This window comes from Orbicella faveolata, unplaced genomic scaffold, assembly GCF_042242905.1.
Source record: "Orbicella faveolata isolate gen_17 unplaced genomic scaffold, um_ofav_v1 contig_25, whole genome shotgun sequence".
In the NCBI taxonomy this organism is placed as follows: domain Eukaryota; kingdom Metazoa; phylum Cnidaria; class Anthozoa; order Scleractinia; family Merulinidae; genus Orbicella; species Orbicella faveolata.
In genome coordinates, this window is record NW_028301553.1 from 28,615,001 (window position 1) to 28,635,338 (window position 20,338).

The window sequence follows — 20,338 nt, forward strand, 5'->3', positions numbered from 1 at the left end:
GGCTGCACAACCATTCATATGAAAATGAGTTAAATTTTTATGTGAATGAAATCTCATTTCGTGCGAAATGATGGGCACCAAGACTCGGTTTGAGAAAGAGGCTAAAAGTGATTCGGAAATGGCCTGTAATAATGCTTTAGCGTTTTCCAAGATATTCACCTCTTTCTCTTGCAATGCATCCGCCAGCTTCTTCTTAACTTTCTCGCACTCAGAAGTGTTCTTATTAAATAAGGCGTTATGCCTTTCAGTGTTTTCCTGTAGCCGGGCTTGCAATGCCTCTTTTTCAGCCACGGCTCTCTGATATTCAGCTTTAAAAGGTTCAGGGATGGGATCCGTTCCCACGCCTTTGCTTTTCACATTAGGCTGTGTTTGAACTGCTTTGGTCTTGCTAGTTATCACAGTTTCAACACTGGAGCTACTGCCTTCAAGTTTATGATTGCTAGTTTGCACCGGCGTTGTGTCCTCGCCCGCAGCTGGTGCGACTGTCTGCTTTTCAACTGTTTCGACGGCAAGCATAGCTTGAGACAGATCACAACTCGAATCTTCAAAATTTTTACCATTAATAGAGGATGGCTTGGCCATTAAAGTGACTGTGCCACTGGAAATGTCCGCAAAATCATCCCGCCGAGTTTTAACGGTCTTTTTCGTTGTTTCGCTAAGGTGATCACTTTCCAAAACGTTTTCCTCTGCAGTGTTTCCATTGGAAGTCTGCTCCATTTGCTGTATAATCGCATTTTTTTCGTCCTCGATTTGATCATCGACTAATTCAACATCCTTTAAAGTGGAGTTCGCGCTGGCTAGAGAAGTCATTGACGAGCTAAATGTTAATGAATCCGTTTGAGATGACGACAAAAATTCCTTGGCATCCGGGTTTAACGGAGGAGAAATTGAAGAAGGAAAAGAGAAGTCATCTGATGCTCCATTTTCGAGTATCTCAGCCACAACAGAACCATCACCGCATATGGATTTACTATCACGAGATCCATTTTGACAGTTTGCATCGTTGTTTTTACTTCCATTCATCATCGTTCTCTCGAGGAACGGATTGTTACTCGGCTTAGGTTTTAAGGTTTTTACTAAGTCTTCGATCTCTTTGTCTTCAGGAAGCATAACCCTGTTACCATCAAACAAAAATTTACCAGATTGTTCTAGAATCGGCCTAAGTCCTCCCGCATTGGAAATAATGTCCTGATAATTGTCTGGTAAAATGCTTAAAGGTTGCATGATGTATGGGTCAGCCAGCTCCAGAGCTCCATTGACTCGCAAAATCTCCTGCAACATTCTACAAAAGAAAAAAAAACAGTGTATAACTAGGAAGAACATAGAAAATTTAGCTCTTGCATTAAGTTACTTCAAAGAAAAAAAGCCACCAGCCCGCTTCAAACCATGCAATCAAAAACTCGGACGTTCACAGGCACTTATACCACCCATCAGGTTTTTGCGTTTTTCCAACGCCACATTTCATAAGAAGAAATTTCAAAAGCAAATACCTCGTTCAATCAGTGTTCCAGATAAGCGAGGGGTCTCAGATCAAAAACCCGACAAGCACAGCTACATGACCCGACAAATGGATAGAAAATTAATAATGATTTGGTGAGAGCAGTGGGAATGGACCCATTGGAATTCCTTATAGATACCATATCTTGAAAACGTATCTGGAACCCTGTCAATATTGAACGCATTTCTCTCATTTGTGCCATAGCTGCTAATTGGCAGGGGAGGTTGGGGTGGGGAAGGGAGAGTGGCAGGGGAGGACAAGGGGGAGAGGGAGGGGATGCACTTGTTTATAAAGCAACCAACTATCTTTTCTCCATCAGGGATAAACTTACGAGCTCACGTATTCTGTGACTGCTTTCAGGTCAATCTGCGGTGGCGGCGACGGTGGCGGCGGCGGCGGTGGAGGAGGAGGAGGAGGAGGAGGAGCGGCTGCGCTTAACGAAAAAGAAAACGTAGCGGGATCCATAGCCATGAAGCTTGCGTCCAGCTCGGCTGCATCTCCCTGTAAGTGTGCAGGAATAGCGAACGGTGCTTCCATCTCCTGCTGACTCCAGCCCGGCGGTGGAGTAACAAATTTACTACAAAAAGAAAGAAAAGAAAAGAAAAATATACAAAGTTCAGGCACCCTTGGTAGACCAACTTTTCCCTTAATTATATGAGCTAAGCTCTGTCAAACACCTTGAAAAAGTTAGCCTAACTGTTTCATTCTTCCCAGTCTAAGCCATTGTTAACCTTTACCGGCACTTAACTATTCTCAGTAACCCTTCGATTTCAAGGAATATGTTTTTAAAAACAACGTCGAGTGGATTTCACAACAACCAACGAAAATGAAAACATCGTTCGCCGATGTTTCCACATTGAAATGCAGAATGAGTTTGAATGTCTCTATTTACTATCCCGTGTGAAGAGAAGCGTGCAAGAACAGTAGAGTCTTGGCCAAGAAAACAACACAATTGACCCCGGCCAGGGCTAGAACCAGGACAGTTCGATCCTGACCGGCCATGGCGCCTGCCACAAAACTGGCTGTAAATCAGGATTAGTAGGTTCAATTTGCATTGTTCTGTGGTTGTTTGGATTCAAGGGGGCGGTATTCCTCAAAGTTTTCAGACCATAATCGGTGATTTCCCATACACCATTTCAGATCTGAGCGAAAAAGCAACACCCCATTTCAGACTTTTAAAATTAGTACACGGCTCTAATATGACTGCAGCTACCTAAAAAATGGCTTCCATCTGCGTCAACATCTGAGAAGGGCTACAAATATGCCAATGTTGATGCGGAAAAAATAGTTCCTTGTAGTAAAAAAACTACCCAACGCCAAGCCTGAGTGAAAATCATACCCTGTTTCAGACCAGAATGGTTAAAATCTTTACCCTTTTTCAGACCAAAACTGTTCGAAAACCATACCCTTTGGGGCCACACACCTATGTAATAAGAAAGTACCCCCCCCGGTTTGGAATACTTTTCCCCTGACATGTTGACTGCTGAGTGAATGAGTCTAACTAACTGGAGGAAACAAACTGTTTTATATTCTAACTGTAATACTGCAGTTATCACCATTTAGGAGCTGGGATTTCACACAAGTCGTCGCCATCTTCGCCAAAGGCTGGTCTAAATGTTTGCTGTCCACCATGATCCTTGAGGAATTCATCCAAGGTCTGTGTGTTCTACACGGACAAGTGAAACACAATCAGTACTTTGCGGGCTGATTTGTAACTTTTTTTTTTTTTTAATGACATATTGGATGAAAGGGAAGAACAGTTCCCAGAAAAACCTGTTAACTAACTGTTGGCAGACAACGATCGGAAACCTGTCGGTAGCCTGTCGATAACCTGTCGCTAACCTGTTGGAAACCTGTCGGTAATCTGTCGGAAACCTGTTGGTAATCTGTCGGTAACCTGTCGGTAACCTGTCGGTAACCTGTCGGTAACCTGTCGGTAACCTGTCAGGAAGACAGTCGACAGAGTGTCGACCAACATTTGGTCGAAAATCTATAGGCCGAGTCACATAGTTGTCCAGTGTATAGAAGATCTAAGATAACTCGTATACCTTGAGCTTCTTCTTTTTGGTTTTGGCCTTGTTCACTCCTTTTAGAGGCAATCCCTTTTAAGAAAAAAAATAGGGGACTGTATACAATACTGTTATAGTCATTGCTAACAGGAGTTTTCAACAAGATTGTAAACAACCATACATGTATTCATCTTTTAAACAAGAAACAAAACCAAAAGGAAAACAACTCCTTGACTTCACTACCTTATTTGGTTCTTCGTCATCATCTTTCTTCAAGATAAAGACTCCTTCACCTTGAAAATATAATATCATCAGCATTAGTAAACGTGTCTTGCTTTACAATGCATTGTGCTTAAAATGAAAACCAGAGCTTGCTTTATTTATTAGCTCAGTTGACTGACGTTATGACAACAGAGGAAACTGAGAAACTAAACAGGACTTTGCCTGTCCCGACCTCAACAGAGAGAAAAAGAGGCAGAGAGAAGTTGATAATCATACGTTGCATACCTGATGGAATGTTGGCATCTGATGAGGTATATCCCCCCTGAGAAACAGAAGAAGAAATCAATTAATTTCTAATGATACAAAAGGGACATCAACAACAGCAGAACATACTGACTTCAAGCCTAGTATGGTTCTCAAAATGTATTGGTCATGAAATCTTCACTGACTAGTCTAAGGTGATAATAAACTTCTTTCCATTTAACAAACATAAAACAGCAAAATGTCATTTTATTATCAACGGTCTTTGAAGGAATGATGGTAAAATATGTCCACTTCACACTCTACCTACGCCACTTGTAGGAATCTTTGGTTTAATATCCATAGTGTTCCCAATTAGAGGGGTGTTTTCTCTGGGTTACATGTAGCTAAATTGATTGATTGATTGATTGATTGATTGATTGATTGATTGATTGATTGATTGATTGATTGATTGATTGATTGATTGATTGATTGATTGATAGTAGATCAGCAGGGGAGGGGAGGGGAAGCACAGAGGTAAGAAACTGTCCAGCTGTGATGGCAAGCAAGTGGAACACTTCAAAAGATATTTCAACATGACGATAGAGCAGGTTTCACTTGAGTGGCGAAAAGTCGTTGGTTTTGCATTACAATGCTACACTACTGGTTTAAGAAATTCCCACCACTTTTTCCTCCAATCAAAAGTAAAACCAAAACCAATCGTGACTCACTTGCACAGGTTTTCCCGCGCTTTGCAGCAGCTACAGTACATGCATTTTGTTTGACTTTTGATTGGTTCACTGGGTTGTCGGTATACGTTGTGATTGGTTCGAGTGATTACTTTGGTTTTGGTTTCACGACACCCGTTGAAAACCGCTCTAACTATCTTAATGGGAGGGAAATTACTTCTCTAAGCAGATTTCTAGGCCCACAACTGGAGAGCATAGGGGTAAGAATGGAGGAAATAATTATAACAATTTTATGAAGGCACTCTGCCAAGCAGCTTAAGGCAACATTTCTCTCAAAGATGTCAAGTCTTTCTTACTTGTTCCACGTGGCTGGGGTCTTTGTTGGAAGGTTTCTCTTCTCTTTGCACTGCAACAACAGCATCAAAAGACAGAATGAATTGTCACAGTTACAAGGCAATTATTTTTTCAATGTAGAAGACTGTTTCAAGTTGACAGAAATCTCAAATAATAACTATAGAAGGTAGAAAATGCTACATGGTTAAAGGAAAGAAAGAAAGGCTGGTCAGTGATCGATGCATGTTTGAAATCTTCAGCGATTCTTTACAACTGTAAACAGGGCAAATTACTAGATGTACCCTGCAGGGTGAGAACCTACCTGGTATGGGAGGAGTGGGTTGGGGGTTCTTGACCACCTTTTCTTCTGCAGTGTCTGACGTTTTTGCTTCTTCTTCAATCTTAAGTTCATCCTTTTCCTTTTTCTTCTTCTGTTTAGCTCCAGGAACACTAAGTAACAAAATCAGAAACGAGGAGTCAACCATAATTATTGGCCAATGACCTAACAAATCCTAATGGTGCTTGTGTGATTACCTATCTAAAACACAAGCTATTAAGTTCACTGTGAAGCCTAGAACGTTTCCTAAATATCAAACTACAATAAGGAGTGAAAAAAACGTTTTCATTATCCCCTGTATACAAATAAATTACACTACGAGAATATCAATAAAGAGCTTTGTGGCCACCTTGGTTTAACTTTATTTGGCTTTGCAGCTTTGGGTTTGGGTTCCAGCTTTGCAGTTGACTTCTCGGTTTTAAACTAAAACAAACAAGACCAATAATTATTTTTTCCAAATGGTATGCAACTAGAGTGACTGTAAAACATCACACTGCATAGAGTGGTTTTCAATTGAGCGTTGAAAGTAATCAGGCAATTACTTTGCTTTCGATTTTACTATGGTTTGAGATTGGCTGAGTAGTCTAATTGGCAAGTAATTGGTTTGGTTCTGGCTTTACGACACTCAATTGAAAACCGCTCTAACTCAAAGTGTCTTATAAATGAATCAGGCCAGGGCAGGAGTGGCCATTTTTTACCCTTTACACAGGGGTCAGCAAGGTCCTAAAATACTGTCATCATCATCATAATTCCTTATAGCCTCCAGAGGGGCATAGAGCCACTATAAAATACTGTACCTCCGTTTTAAGTCCGTCAGAATCATAGATCTGAACATTGATTACAGAGCCTACACAGTCTGGGGTCATGCATGTGTCATCCAGGAAGTCCTTATAGTTAGAGCAGAAAAATACAAAACAAGGAAATAAATATTGAGACTCAAAATAGTATAATACATTAAGTGGAGAGGACCAAATCTGGTCTTATTGATGCAGAAGTCAAAGCCACCATTGATAGTTTTATTGTGATTGTTCTTTTTTAACTGAAACAGCCACTAATACTGGACAAGTCTGTCCAAGGCAGCTGCTTGAAACTAGTAAAACTAGCAAGCTGAAGCGATTTGAGACATCATGCTGCCTATAGTAAGCCTGTCAGTAATTTCTCTTATAATTTTCTTTTCACTGATAGACAACGATCGTGTGTGCACTGCCCTTAAAGCTGAATATCATTCTTAATGTTACGCTTAAAAAATACTCAAAATTGTAGATTTTGTACTGTACTCTGTTTAAGTGTCTAATAATTCAATTAGACTACTTGCAATCATTTTCCAAGAGCAATAGTCAACTTGGCTATGCCTCATTTCGTCTGATAGAAAACTCAGGCTCGTTCTTTCCTAAATAATCCAGTTAAGAAATTACAATTTTATGTTACCTTGTCTCCGGTCTTCCCTTCTTCAATGCCCTTCTGTTTTTTCCAACAGACTGGATGGAAGTCTACTTTACAGTTTTCAAGGCAGATAAGCCGTATATATCCTTTGTAGTCTGTAAAAGCATATCAAAAAGTTGATCAAATTGGATTAAGTGATCTTCATTCCACAAACCAGACTTATAACATCATCAACTGACTAACACTATTCACTTGACTCTGAAGATGACTTCCGCTCAGGTTGTCAAAATGTCAGTCACCAACAACAGTTCTTTTCAGAACTACCCTCCCTGGACGATCACACAAGATGAACTACAAACACAATGGTGATGCCCCTTCCTCTCCTTGAAAGCAGAGAGATAGCAATTTATTGGTGGTTTCAAACTGACCATTTTCCACTCTAAGTTCTTCTTGGAATCATTAATTAGAACAATTAAACTCACTTACCAGGATCTGTAAGGTAAATCTGTGCTTTATATGAACAATCTGAATATCTACAAACAGCATCAGGCCGGGGAGGATTGCGACAAATTCTTATTAATGTCTGAAGTGCACTCTGAAACGAGGAACAAGATAGGAGATGTAATAGTGAAGAGAGAAAGCTAGCATTTGAAAGCAAATCTATACAGAATCTCTAAATTGTTAGGGTTTCTCACATCAAAAGTAAAAGACTAATAATTATTGATCCATCAAATGATTTTTAACTTCATCAATTGACTCAGCTTTGTACAAAATATCACAAAACAAAAAGTTGTAGTGGTAGTATTACATACTACCACTACAAAATTTACAAAAATTTGAAGGTATGGACATGAGTAAGGCTGCAGTTGACAGACAACCTTACCCTTACGCAGATGATCTCCCGGGCTTATGAAGTAAGAACTATCAACTTCAATAACAGTTCAAAGAATGTGAAGAAGAAATGTAACTTAGATAAAAATGCCACTCAAACGTGTTCTTACATATCTATTCAAAGCATCCATTCAAAATATCAAGCATAATTTCATTCAGGGAAAAAAGTATAATTACCAGTAACTTTCCAGGTTTTGTGTCTTCAATAATGACTTGTGAACCAGGCCATCTGTAAGCCGCTAGTTTCTCATCACCCAATTTGTTTACTATTGCCAGGCCTTGCTCTAAATATTCTAAGGCTTCAGGGAACCTGAGTGCAAGATGAACCATCTTGGTTAAACAAATCCACAAACAAACAAACAAACAAACAAACTACCTATGTCCCTTTGGGTCAATCTGAGCTGCTTCTTTCAGATAAAGACTTATTACTTGCAAGGAACAAGATTATATTGATTTTGTGGTACTCTACAATTGAAATTCATTTTCAGTTGCAAAGGGAAAATGTACTGTCAACATACTGTCACTCTCTAAACTTTTAAATCCCCTTAACAGCTAAAACAGCTCATGTCAAGTTCATGTTGTAAAAAAAGGAAATTATCACAAAAACCTAATCTCTCACCTGTTCTGTTTATAAAACACTCTTCCTGTGCCCAAGTATGCTAAAGGAAAAACTACATTTTTATGTTCTATAACAATGATCTCAAACTGTTTCTTGGCTGCTAGAAGTTCCTGACAAAAATAAAATAAAGACAAAAAAATAATTTACTTTTAGGTAGTAAAATGCCATGTAATACATTCTTTGTTAACAATCCTGTCTTGCAGACCCTGAATTGTATTTTATTTAAGAAATAGGAAACATGGTCTATCGAGTTTTAGTATAAATCTACTAGTGTTCTATCATGAATGCTGTTCTCTGATTGGCTATGCTATTCACTATCTACTCTGTTGCAAACAGTGAGCAGCATAGCAATGTGCACTCAGGGCTGCTTCTTTGTGCTTTTTGAAAGTGTCTTTGAAGAGGATTTAGATTAAAATTTTGATTTATACTAAAACAATTAGATTATTCACTCTAGATTTGCTGCACCCTTGTCAACTATGATGCAATGAAAGTTTGGGAGTTCGAGAAATGCTGTGGGAACATGAGCAGACAGGTGAGTCTTTCCACAGCTTTTTGGAGTTCTACCAAACTTCCATGAGTGTTTCTATGACTTGATAACAACACAAGAGTATGTTTTCTAGTTCTTTTAGAAAATTCCACAGTGAAAAAAAGGCAACGACTTGTTTACTTTGATCATCAAAATGTAACTTCTCTTTGCTTGCACCAACATTACATCAACAGCTCATGCTTGATCTGTGTTTCTATCGAGTTTTAGTATAAATCTACTAGCGTTCTATCACAAATGCCGTTCTCTGATTGGCTACGCTACTCACTATCTATTCTGCGATAGATAGTGAATTGAGTAGCAGTGTGCCCTTGTTAACAAAACAACAGCCACTTGGCATTTTCGAAGTGTTGTAAAGAGGATTTGGATAAAGTTTTGAATAACTAGTAGATTTATACTGAAACGATTAGATTATTCATTCTCAATTTCTATGCATGAATGTTGACTTGGGCTGTGCCCTTGTCAACTATCACACGATAGAAATCTCAAGCTCATAATCTAATTGTTGAATAGAAACATGTTTTTAGACCAATCAGTGTGAGTTATTTCTTTGGGCTATTTTCTGAATTGTTATGCAGCATGCTCAGAGATTATTGATTTCATAGTGTTTTGGTGCTGATAACCTAGTTCCAGTATAATCAGTGCAACATTTCCTATACTTAGTTTTCCACTATTAAAAAGATTATACCTCATGACCACCAAGTTCCAAACAAGCTGCACCCAAACTATACACTAATATAACAAAATCAATCTCCTTCAGTTCATAGATCTGTTGACAACAAACAAATACTCCAATCAATACCTCACTTAACAGATAAAAGGTAGAACCCTTTCAAATTACAGTTAACAGAATTAACCATTCAAAACAAAACCAAAAGAAAAACCTCTGTAAGCCACATGTTCTTATTGGACTGGTAAAATGATCACTACTTGAAACTAAAGGTGATATCTGCAGTTGCAAAGAAAACTCCAATAAAAAAGCTCTTGCCTCAGTGGGATTCGAACCTACGGTATCTGTGACCAGGAGGAACAGTCTATCAGTAGCAATGATGTTCTGGGATAAGGTCAATGGTAAATTTTTATTTTTAAGGACTTTTGAAGGATCTGACACATTTTCAAGAACTATCTAAGCCTGTGGGAACCAGGTTAGCACTAGCAGTAAAATTATTAGGTGACAAAGCACAAATTTCTAGATAACATTCTGGTCCCAGTTGTTCCTAGGCTGGATAATGCTATCCACTGGATAAATCACTATCCAGTGGATAAGTGTCAACAAACAAACCACACTAAACACTGGATAGCAATTTATCCAGTGGATAGCATTATCCACCTTTCAAACAACCCAGGCCTGTGCCATCTATTATTTTTCAATCTGCTAGGTCCAGGACAAGCCATAGTTACCTCATATTGCCACTGATGATGCTTTATTATATTGATAGCCTCTGCATAGCTACGAACAGCCATCTCAAACTTCTTATCCACAATGGCTTTGCTGCCCTATTACAAAACAAATAAAGCTCACTAATACAGACAGCACAGGGGCAAAGCTGTGTGTTTGTATTTTAGGGATAACTATGTCTGAATTTTACAGGTAGAAATTATACGAATAATAGTCCGCTATATAAGCATCTGTAAAGAGGGGTTTACTCTACAATCTCTATCAGAAAAGCACGAACAGTAAAATTTGATGTTGTAGTGACATAAAAAAAGAAACCAAACAGATGTGAAATGAATAGGCTGCCACACTCTTCGTCGCTTCCTTTGTGGTGAAATACAATTTGAATCTATGAGTCCATTGTGTCCAATTTTAGGAAGGATAGAATGCTAGAATAGGATAAGACACTTAATTTAGAGTGGCAATATGCTTAGCCATACGGCTAGTTTACAGACATCCCACTACTTGTCATCCACTCATTGCATGTTTGAGGATGAATTAACATATTGCTGTAAACCTCTGTACTGTGCTTACTCACTTGTTTAAGGTAGGCAGTGAATTCTTTTAACTGTTGAGAATTGCCATTCTGGTCCATCTGCATAGCCTGTCAGAGATATAGTCAAGTAACAAGAGGTAAACATGGTTTTTAATGAACTAAAGCAAATTTAGTTGGAAGCAATTTATCGAAGACCAAATAATGTTTACAGTTGGACATTTAGGACATGTACACATCATTATTTTGCATGATCAGCTCATCAAAATGATGAAGGACATGGCTAGTTAATAGGTAACAAAGCTTGTATTTTTCTGTGGAAAATCTGAATGTTACCTGAGTCAAAATATAAATATACAAGAAGGCCTTAGTAACTGCGTGAAACTGTTATCCCTCAGGAACAATAATTTCTGTTTTGCCATCTAAACATAGGCTATAGCGCACTTATTTTGAGATTAAAAGTTATTTAATATGTGATTTTTGGTTCCTTTCCCAAACATTACTATATAATTGATTGAAAATGTGTTCAGAAGTCAGGTAATTTGAGCCTTTCCTTTGTTCTTGGCACTTTGTTCTACATACCAGCTGGCTCAAATGTCAGCATTTCAACATGTCATGTGTGAATACAAATATATGAATATTTGAAAATTAGTTCATACCCTTTTGGGAACCAAAAATTCAGGCACTTTCAAGGACCAAAATATAATTAGTAATAGAGATAACACTGAACATCTGTTGTACTGTGCATTATAGAATGCCAAAGAGCTTGCCTGTTTGTGTTCATATTGTCCTGTTTCTGCGTGTCACAACAAACTGAATTTAAATACTTGCAAATGCTGTCTCAAGCAAACTGTCAACTTGATTTTCATGTTCCATTAGGATAGTATCATTGCAGGATTCAAACAATAAGTTATTTTCTGGAAAACTATTTCAGCTTTGTTCTTGACCTCTTGGTTTTTGAGACTGAGAACCATACCTTGACTTTTTTGTTCTTTTTCTCAGCTTTTTTGATTTCCTTCTTGGCCGATGGATCTGCAACTTTCTTCTCTTTTTCTTCCTTCTTAGCTCTCTCATCCTTTTTAGCTTTGTCCTGCACAGATTCTCGAAGAAGTTGCTTCACTCTTTTGCTTGGTGTTCGCTTTTTAGACTAGAGAGATAATTGAATATCAACAAGTTATCAATAATAATTAACATGGATTAACATGCATAATTTCCTACCAGAATTTCTAAATGTGATTATACTAGGATTACCATAAAATGGGACTTATATTCTGTTACATAATAATTAACACTTTGAATTTCAAAGACAAGGGTGACCTACATGCAGTTTTTGATGTGGCAAACTTAAAATACCAATAACCAGTCATTTCAATAACATTTTCAGCAGAAGGGCAACTGGTTTTCACAGAAGGAGAAACTTTTTAACTGAACTTAATTATAAGAAAAATTTCTGTAGATGGTCAAACCAGGAAGGCAAAATCATCCTCACAGCAGGTCGATTTGCCCAGTGCCCAGCCCCTGATGAAAGTCCTGCTAATAACACTAGTTTATTGGTGGTTTTGTTTTAACCTTGTAAAAAATAATAAATTCAATATATATTGAAAAACTCTGTAGCTCACCCAAGATTCAGGATTTCATTTACAGCTACAATAAGTTTTTATTGATTGATACCTACATGTATGTCGCACTTGCAAAGCCAACTGAACTGAAGCTTTGATAACAGACTTTAAACTACTCATGCTGAAAACAGAACATTTAGTGTACTCTAATCTTCTTACCCCTGAAACAGAAGTACTCTTCTTCCTGCAAAGCAAAAATTGTGCAGTTAAGCCAAAACAACCAAAGTATCACACAGCAAAGGACTATAACCAGGAGATTATTTCATAGTTATTCAAATACTATTGGATTGTCATCTTAAGTTCACGCCCAATGCTAACAAACCTTAGAAAAGTAGTATCTAGTAGTGACATACGGGTTAAGTCCTCGTTCAAGCCTAGTGGCACTTCAGGCTAGTGGGTATCTTGGGTTTCCATACCAAGAAGTCACCAGGAGTATTTCTACCTACCCCCCCCCCCCCCCCCTGGATGGGATGCTAGTACATTGTAGGGTTACCCTCAGCATTAAATTTGCCAGTAACCATTTATGCACCTGTGTTGAGAGAGGTATTGTGTCTTGCCCAAAACCTCAACACAATGAGGCTTAAACCTGGACCACTTGATTGGAGTCCAATGCACAAGTCCTGTAATTTTGTGATTACTATTTTTTTAAATGAATTACTTACTTGCATGAAGTTAATTACTAACCGTGTAGCTGAGTCATTGGATTTATATTCTGGAAAGAATAGAAACAAACCAAAAAATTTCATGATGAGGTACAATCAAGCACAACTGGGCTAAAAAACATTTGATTAAAGCTACATGCTTTATACTGTTCATATATGGTGGACCAACATAAACCTATGATGAAATGTAAAAGGTAAAGTCTGAGCCTAGAGGCCCATCAGGTGCTTGCCGAAGCTTATCTCTGTTTCTGTATTATGAAGTGACCAGGAGTATTTCTACTCCCCCTGCATGGGATGCTAGCCCAATGCAGGGTTACCCCCAGCATCTATAAAACTGCTAATATCAGATCGCCCCTCTAAGACATTGTCACTCTAAGGAAATCTCCACTTTGGACAAGGAGTGAACTAATTCAGTTGTGAACAAGAACCCAGAAAACAGTTGGAAAATTCCAAGTATATGGACGATTTAAGACCACATTTAAGGACATTCTATATGCTGACATTAGAACTTAATAATTAATGCTAGAGGTTTCCTACCATCACCACTGCCAGAATGAGCATCCTGAAAATAATAACAAATCATAATAATTATAATGAAAGCAACTGCTACAGTTCTGAAAAGATTTCACACAACTTTTTCCATTTTTCAAACATTTTCTTGACAGAGTCATACATGGACCACTACAAGGCAGACATAACAAATTTTAAATACTTGAAACATGCAAAGTAAAATACACTGCAGTGGTAATGGGAAGTTTATGCGTAAAGACCCTAGCACACAGAGTTGCAAATAGATAAAAGTTTTTCACTTTTGCTTACTTGTAACTGGCTAGGACTAACGATTCTTTGCATTCACCTTCATCAAGATCAAGTTAACATAAGTTTGGCCACCCAAAACAATTCTGTATGCATGGTCATCTTATGAATACTTCAGAACAACCTGATCCTCCATTTAGCCAGGATATAATCCAACTATTCGATTTCTCACCTCACTTTCATTGTTGTCAGAGTCATCGCTATTTTCCGAGGATTCCATTTCAACCAGACCAGGCATACACTCTTCATCAGAGTTATTTCTACTTGTGTCACTGGAGTCAGGATCTACCAAGTCTGGGAGGTCTTCTGGTTGACTTTAAAATGCAAACAATGTATCAAATGTTATTGAACTACATGTAGCATGAGGTCACATTATTGATTCTTCAATGTGAAAGGAATTCTACTATCAAGACAATTTATTTAATATTTTGTTTTTTAGTTATTTATTACAATTTAATGACAACAAATTAACAAAAACAGAAATGCCATAAGGATGGTACGTAAAAGAGTCATAGACCCCATACTCATATAGACCACCTACATTATAAATATACGAAAAAATATTAATTAAAATAAATATATCCTATAAGCCAACCAGTTCAGTTGGTATTCATTAAAGTGCATACGACATAAAAAATAATTTTTGCTTATTTGAAAGGCCTTTCAAAATACAGAAGAATGGCGTTTTTCTTTTTGAAATATCTTTTTTTGTTTTAGAGATATTGACGTTTTTCTATTATGCAAATTAGATCAGTGATGACATCATATTGTTTGCAACTAAAAATGGTAAAATACTTAATAAACAATATCTCTAGAAATATTGAAGCAGTGTTCTTGAAACTTGGCACCACAAATGTACATCACAAAAGAAACAAAATGACACCCTTAGTGCTGTTGCCATGACAACAGTTTTGCTGTTGATGCTGTCTTAATAAAAACTCAAATTCCCAGTTTTTGTCTTAAATCAAGAACCATCTACCCCACCCAATCTAATGATAGGAGTTAAGACAATATGGGAACTATGTCTGTCCCAAGTAGAACCCTTTGTCTCACTTTAGAGGTTGCAAATGGGGATATTTGGTTTTTTGACAGAAAGAGACTGGAGCTGAAAGAGTTGCTATGGCAACACCACTAAGGGAGTCATTTTGTTTCTTTTGTGATGTACATTTGTGGTGCCAAGTTTCAAGAACACTGCTTCAATATTCCTAAAGATATTGTCTATTCAGTATTTTACCATTTTTAAGTTGCAAACAATATGACGTCATCACCAATCTAATTTGCATAATAGAAAAATGTCAATATCTCTAAAACGAAAAAAGATATTTCAAAAAGAAAAACGCCATTCTTCTGTATTTTGAAAGGTGTTTCAAATGATATTTTTCATGTCATGTGCACTTTAAGAAGCTCCTTTCACCATGCTTAAAACTTGAAATACTTGGTGCTGATTGCTCTAAGAATGTACATAACACCCATTAAAGTCTCTCTGTAAATCTCACCTGCTTGCAGAATTCTTTTTAGTTGATGCTTTAGATGTCTTCTTATTTTGGCCAGTCTTTCCTTTATCTCCAAAAGCTGTGGAAAACAAAGAGGAGAGAATCTCACAATCAAATACAATCACCGTCATTAAAGTTATAAAATACAATCCCTTGACAAAATTACATTTATTCACTGAATATGTGTAACAGTAAAGCACAGTCTAATGACCAGAGTTTATTCCCAGTTTCTGTGGCATGTAGTGACTATGGGAATATATCTCCAAGCAACCATGTCATTTTCTTTTTATTATATATTTAAATTCTCATAATACTTAAGGTGATTCCTCACATTTGCATTGCACATCCTTACTGCACATAATTTATGGCATCACTAGCACGCACGCGCACATTGAAAACATGGCGGATTTGCCTTGATATTGAGTTCTGTCAGTTGAAAAATGGCTATAGCTCACTAACAAGCTCGGGCAGCCCAATTTTTTTCCCAGTCATTTTAATCAACTAATTATTAGTTTTGCGTGAGAAAAGACTGATGTGATTTCTATTGCTGAAAATTGAAGAAATAAGGAAAATAGCACCTGCACTGTAGTCTTTTCTATTTTGCATTTTGATAGCCGTGGCAAGCAATTTGGTTCCAATATTTTAACAAGGATTCAGCTGTCTGTCAAAATCAAACTTAAAAAGTTTATTTGTGTCCGACACAAGTATTGACTGCAGTTTGAGGTGTGTTTTCATGAGTCTGGGCTCACAAAGATTTCACAATAACCTGGAATACGTTCTTGTAATAAGCATTAAATAATGTCAAAATCGGATATTTTCAATGCCTCACTGCTCCTTAATGAACATGGGCACCCCCCATTTTTATTCTATAATTAAAGTTCTCATATGATAAATAATCAGTGGACAAAGTTTGAACAAAAATCTATTGACAGTTTTATTTCAGGGGAATAACCTTAATAATGTTTTTGGCAATTTTCCAAAGATTTTCTACCACTTTCTGAAGATTTCCAAAAAATGTTTGAAGACTAGACAAATGTTTCCGAACATTTTCTGATGATTTCCCAATGTTGCTGAAGACTTCCGAAGAAGATCTGAAGATGTTTCAATCATTCACCAACAATTTAAGTGCAGTTAAGGGACAAAAATGGTATCACATATGTGTGGATAAAAATGATATCCTCACATGTGGGATATTGTTCTATAATAAAATGTAGAAACAATGTAAAAGTAACATGGCTTGCCAAAAGAAGACGATACAATTGCCCCAACCAGGGATTGAAACTGAACCTCTCATGTGATGTGGAGTCCTGACTTAACCATTAAGCTCCCACAATGGCTTTTATACCTTTCTCAAATTTTTCAAATTGTGACTCCAAGTCCTTCTTGTCTGTGCATATCTTACATGCTGCCCTGTTCACCTCCTTGGCCCTTGCAAAATTTCCCATTTCAAAAAATGCTTGTGCATATCTGTACTGAGCCTGAAAATAAACATGGCATTTTCACAGTCAATTCAATACTAGTTGACAGTTCAAGATTATGCTTTCTATGTGCAAATAAAAATGCAATACGAGAATGTTGTCAAATACTTGTCAAAAAATAGTTAGTGGCAAGTCTGGTGCCGCATTTTGTCTCGTCTTGTTTTGCTTTTCTTTGATTTCTATGTCACTGCAAAGGGATTAAGGTGAAAACAGAGTCTACATTGTGTAATGTATGCTTATTTTTAACCCTGGACTATATTAAATTTTGTTGAGGCTTTACTCTACATGGATATTTGGAAAGCTAAATAGGAAAACTGAATATAACCATCAACAGAGTTCACTTTTTATAATTTTGCAAAAGTCATTTGCTGGACTAAGGTCAGCTAGTGGAAAGTTGATATGTTCACTGCCCTATCACTAATGTAGCGGAAAGCAAGGAGAGTGCCTGTTCTTACAACAACTAGTCAAAAGGGCCAAGGGTGTCACTTACAGTTGGTGTTCCCTTGCAAGAGGATTGGCTTCTAGTAAATGGAGTGTAAAAGTGAAGATTCTGTGCTTTTTCATGTGTATTTTGTTACAAAATACTTGAGGAATGTACCAAAAATGAAAGATTCTGCCTTAGAGGATTTTGAATCCCTGAGCAAGTGGGTAAGTGCTTATTTGCAATCCCATATTCAGGAAGGTTCAATTGAAAAAAACACTGGCTGCTACAGCTGGGGAATCTGAAATGCCTACCTTGTGCCAGTCTGCTTTCAGCACCACTGCCCTCCTGCCATCAGTAAGAGCACTCCTATCAAACAGACAGGTGAAAGTTACATCTACATCTTGACTACATCTACATTTACATCTAAATTTGATTATGTCAGTGAAGTCATTAGAGATCACACCAACGTTTAAAATGTTACTTAGACATCACACCAATGTTAAAAATGTTACTCTTCAATTGTTTGCTCTTGTACAAATTTAATTTGTGAACGTACAGTTGGCAAATCTTCTGCAATAGAGGGCCAGACTGTCAATATCGAGAATTTGCAAACGGGACTTTGAGCGTGATGCTCAACGAGATTGCTTATGAATTCTAAAGGTCTCTGATGAGTCTCTTGGCCAAGACGAAACGCTGTGTCAGACTAGCCACGAACGTTTCACAAGTATTTGACAAATGTTTCACGGCTTTATTAAAGAAATTATTTTTCAGCCTAAAACTTGAGAACTTTGTAAGGAGGCTGCAGACCAAAGTGTGTAAGAGAAGGCCAAAAGGTCTGAGGGCCCTAAGGACAAGCCCTCTACCTTGCTACAAAATACAATATGGATTTGTTCTCAGCAGTCCCAAGCTCAACTCCATAGCTATTTAAAATGACAAACTTCAGTTTTAATCCGCGTATAACTGGAGTTAAATACTAACCAGAGATCTTTTGTTTTTAGGAAGCTCTGAGACCTGTTGCCGTAAAGAACGTGATTGTAGGGACTGCAAAAAATGGAAGTCAAAAAATAATAATTAGAAGATTGATGGTACAGAGTGGTTTTCAATTGAGTGTCATAAAACCAAAACAAAACCAATAACTTACATGTACCATAGACTACTCCATCAATTTCAAACCATTGTAAAACAAAAACCAAAGTCACTGCCTGATTACTTTTGACGCTCAATTGAAAACGGCTCTATGATAAACTATTGCCTATAACTGCTAGGACTGTTGTTTGCACCTGAAATGTATGTAGCTCATCACTGTAATGTACATTGTGAGCAGATTGCATTTATGTTATTAGCATTACAGTATACAGGTCTTTTCAGACAAGAACCTTTGTTTTAAAAGTGGGCTTATCTTGCAAGGGAAGACTCATTACTTACCATTGCATGTTGGACAAAAGAAAATTATTGTTAAAATTTGATTAAGTGGCTGGGGTGGTTCCCCAAGGGATGGTGCTTTAGTAACAACAAACCAGTAATCCTCATAATGGTATAATAATAACCTTAATTACCACAAACCGCTTCTTGGAATTGGGTCACTTATTAAATATTAAATACGTTCAGCTGAGTAACAAGGGTGTTACATTTGATCAATACAGTACCTCACATGTAATGCTCTTGAATAAGTTGAAATAGCAGCTGAAAATTTTGCACTTGAAAATGCCTCATTCCCTTCCTTCTTCTGGTCAGCAGTTCGCTGTAAATTAAATGAAAGTAAAAATGACAGTATGAGATCGGACACTACTATAACTCTATTATTAGATCCACCATCAAAGGAAAATGAAAAGAGCAACCTGTGATTGCTCCTCAAATTCCACACTTGTAATCGTTTTCTAGTTTTATTTATCTATAAGCTATCTAGGGCCTAAACTGTGGGCAAAGCTGAGTGAAGACCTTAGAAAATCATAAAAACCTTAACAAATTTAAAAGTCGCCTAAGACCACCGAACTTGACCGAACTGATAAGCAAAAATTGTAGCAATAGTTTTTTTTAGGTTTTTTTTTAACCTTGCCTTGTATATTAGAAACAATTTTACATGATGGGAATTTTAATCACTTTTATTAGCATAGATTAATCTCGTGAGTGAAAATTGTAAACAGCAGTATTTTATAATTAACTATGTCCTGTATACTTAGAATTAATCTTTTTATGATTCAAATTTTAGAACTCTTATTAGTACAGGTGTCCCCAATTAGCTTACTGTTTTGTAGTTAGCTATAATTGATAAACACTAGTTATTTAATACCTACTTAAATATTTATAGAGAAGCATAGATCATACTCACATCCTCCTCTTCCTTGCATCTCTTGTTGAATTTTTCAACAAGATCCTCACCTGCTGCTAACAGTTTGATATGATCAGCCACTGCAAATTAAAATGACCTTCTCATTTGCTTTGTTTAAGCATCAACATGAATGTCAAGCCCCAATGAAAAACACAACAGATGTTGAAGTATTGTTTTCTCAAACCAGCTTGATATCCTTGTGTTCTTTCTTCACAATCAAAATCAGAGATAAAATACCATTAAAAAAAAAATCCAGTTTTGCCCCCAATTTCTAAGCTCCCCTTGTTATGAATAAGAATAGTAGTAATTTATTACAGTAATATTCTGGGAAAAAATCCAACCCCCATCCCCCCCCCCCCCCCCCTTCCCATAATTAAAGCTGTCCTTTACCTTGCATACCTCACTGGCCATTATTTTCGGTTGCGAGGAAGCTTCATAAAACAACTTCGTCTGTGCCTCCTGGAGGTTTGTTTCATCAGCTTATTTAGAGGTGTCTTTTGTTAAAAACCACTCACTCGTATACACTCCAACCGGATATAAGCCTTTGTGTATTTATGTCCACCCAAAACCCATTTTGAAGTTGCATAAGCCCAAAGCTAACAACCGGACTTATATGTTACTCCTAACCAAAGAGAAAAATTCACAACATCACCTTCATCATAAACCTTACCTTGATTATGGGCTAAGAGCAAAGCCATGTCACCTTGTTTCTTGCTTATTCCCGACTTCAGTTTAATTTTATCCCTGAAACAAGAATGTGGATTTGTTAACCACAAAAGCACAGTAAATGGAACAAGATGAGGCATTTAATTTATCTGGAAGCT

General features: G+C 37.3%; 1 protein-coding gene across 1 annotated transcript in view; it reads right to left on the bottom strand.

Moving 5' to 3' along the window:
• The window catches only part of LOC110041445 (uncharacterized), a 31,149-nt gene that overhangs the window by 6,131 nt on the left and 4,680 nt on the right, over window positions 1-20,338 (bottom strand). Inside the window, exons 9-37 of the mRNA XM_089293239.1 lie at window positions 20,185-20,258; window positions 19,515-19,594; window positions 18,832-18,926; window positions 18,164-18,226; window positions 17,497-17,551; window positions 16,629-16,761; window positions 15,287-15,362; window positions 13,963-14,104; window positions 13,512-13,536; window positions 12,997-13,024; window positions 12,472-12,496; window positions 11,670-11,840; window positions 10,739-10,804; window positions 10,167-10,262; window positions 9,454-9,534; window positions 8,222-8,331; window positions 7,780-7,912; window positions 7,198-7,306; window positions 6,757-6,866; window positions 6,126-6,215; window positions 5,678-5,751; window positions 5,314-5,441; window positions 5,015-5,064; window positions 4,015-4,051; window positions 3,751-3,800; window positions 3,547-3,600; window positions 3,055-3,164; window positions 1,830-2,075; window positions 160-1,282 (exon numbers count right to left, since the gene is read on the bottom strand). Of these exons, the coding sequence (XP_089149365.1) occupies window positions 160-1,282; window positions 1,830-2,075; window positions 3,055-3,164; window positions 3,547-3,600; window positions 3,751-3,800; window positions 4,015-4,051; window positions 5,015-5,064; window positions 5,314-5,441; window positions 5,678-5,751; window positions 6,126-6,215; window positions 6,757-6,866; window positions 7,198-7,306; window positions 7,780-7,912; window positions 8,222-8,331; window positions 9,454-9,534; window positions 10,167-10,262; window positions 10,739-10,804; window positions 11,670-11,840; window positions 12,472-12,496; window positions 12,997-13,024; window positions 13,512-13,536; window positions 13,963-14,104; window positions 15,287-15,362; window positions 16,629-16,761; window positions 17,497-17,551; window positions 18,164-18,226; window positions 18,832-18,926; window positions 19,515-19,594; window positions 20,185-20,258 (3,634 nt within the window). The remainder of the gene's footprint in view (window positions 1-159; window positions 1,283-1,829; window positions 2,076-3,054; window positions 3,165-3,546; window positions 3,601-3,750; window positions 3,801-4,014; window positions 4,052-5,014; window positions 5,065-5,313; window positions 5,442-5,677; window positions 5,752-6,125; window positions 6,216-6,756; window positions 6,867-7,197; window positions 7,307-7,779; window positions 7,913-8,221; window positions 8,332-9,453; window positions 9,535-10,166; window positions 10,263-10,738; window positions 10,805-11,669; window positions 11,841-12,471; window positions 12,497-12,996; window positions 13,025-13,511; window positions 13,537-13,962; window positions 14,105-15,286; window positions 15,363-16,628; window positions 16,762-17,496; window positions 17,552-18,163; window positions 18,227-18,831; window positions 18,927-19,514; window positions 19,595-20,184; window positions 20,259-20,338) is intronic.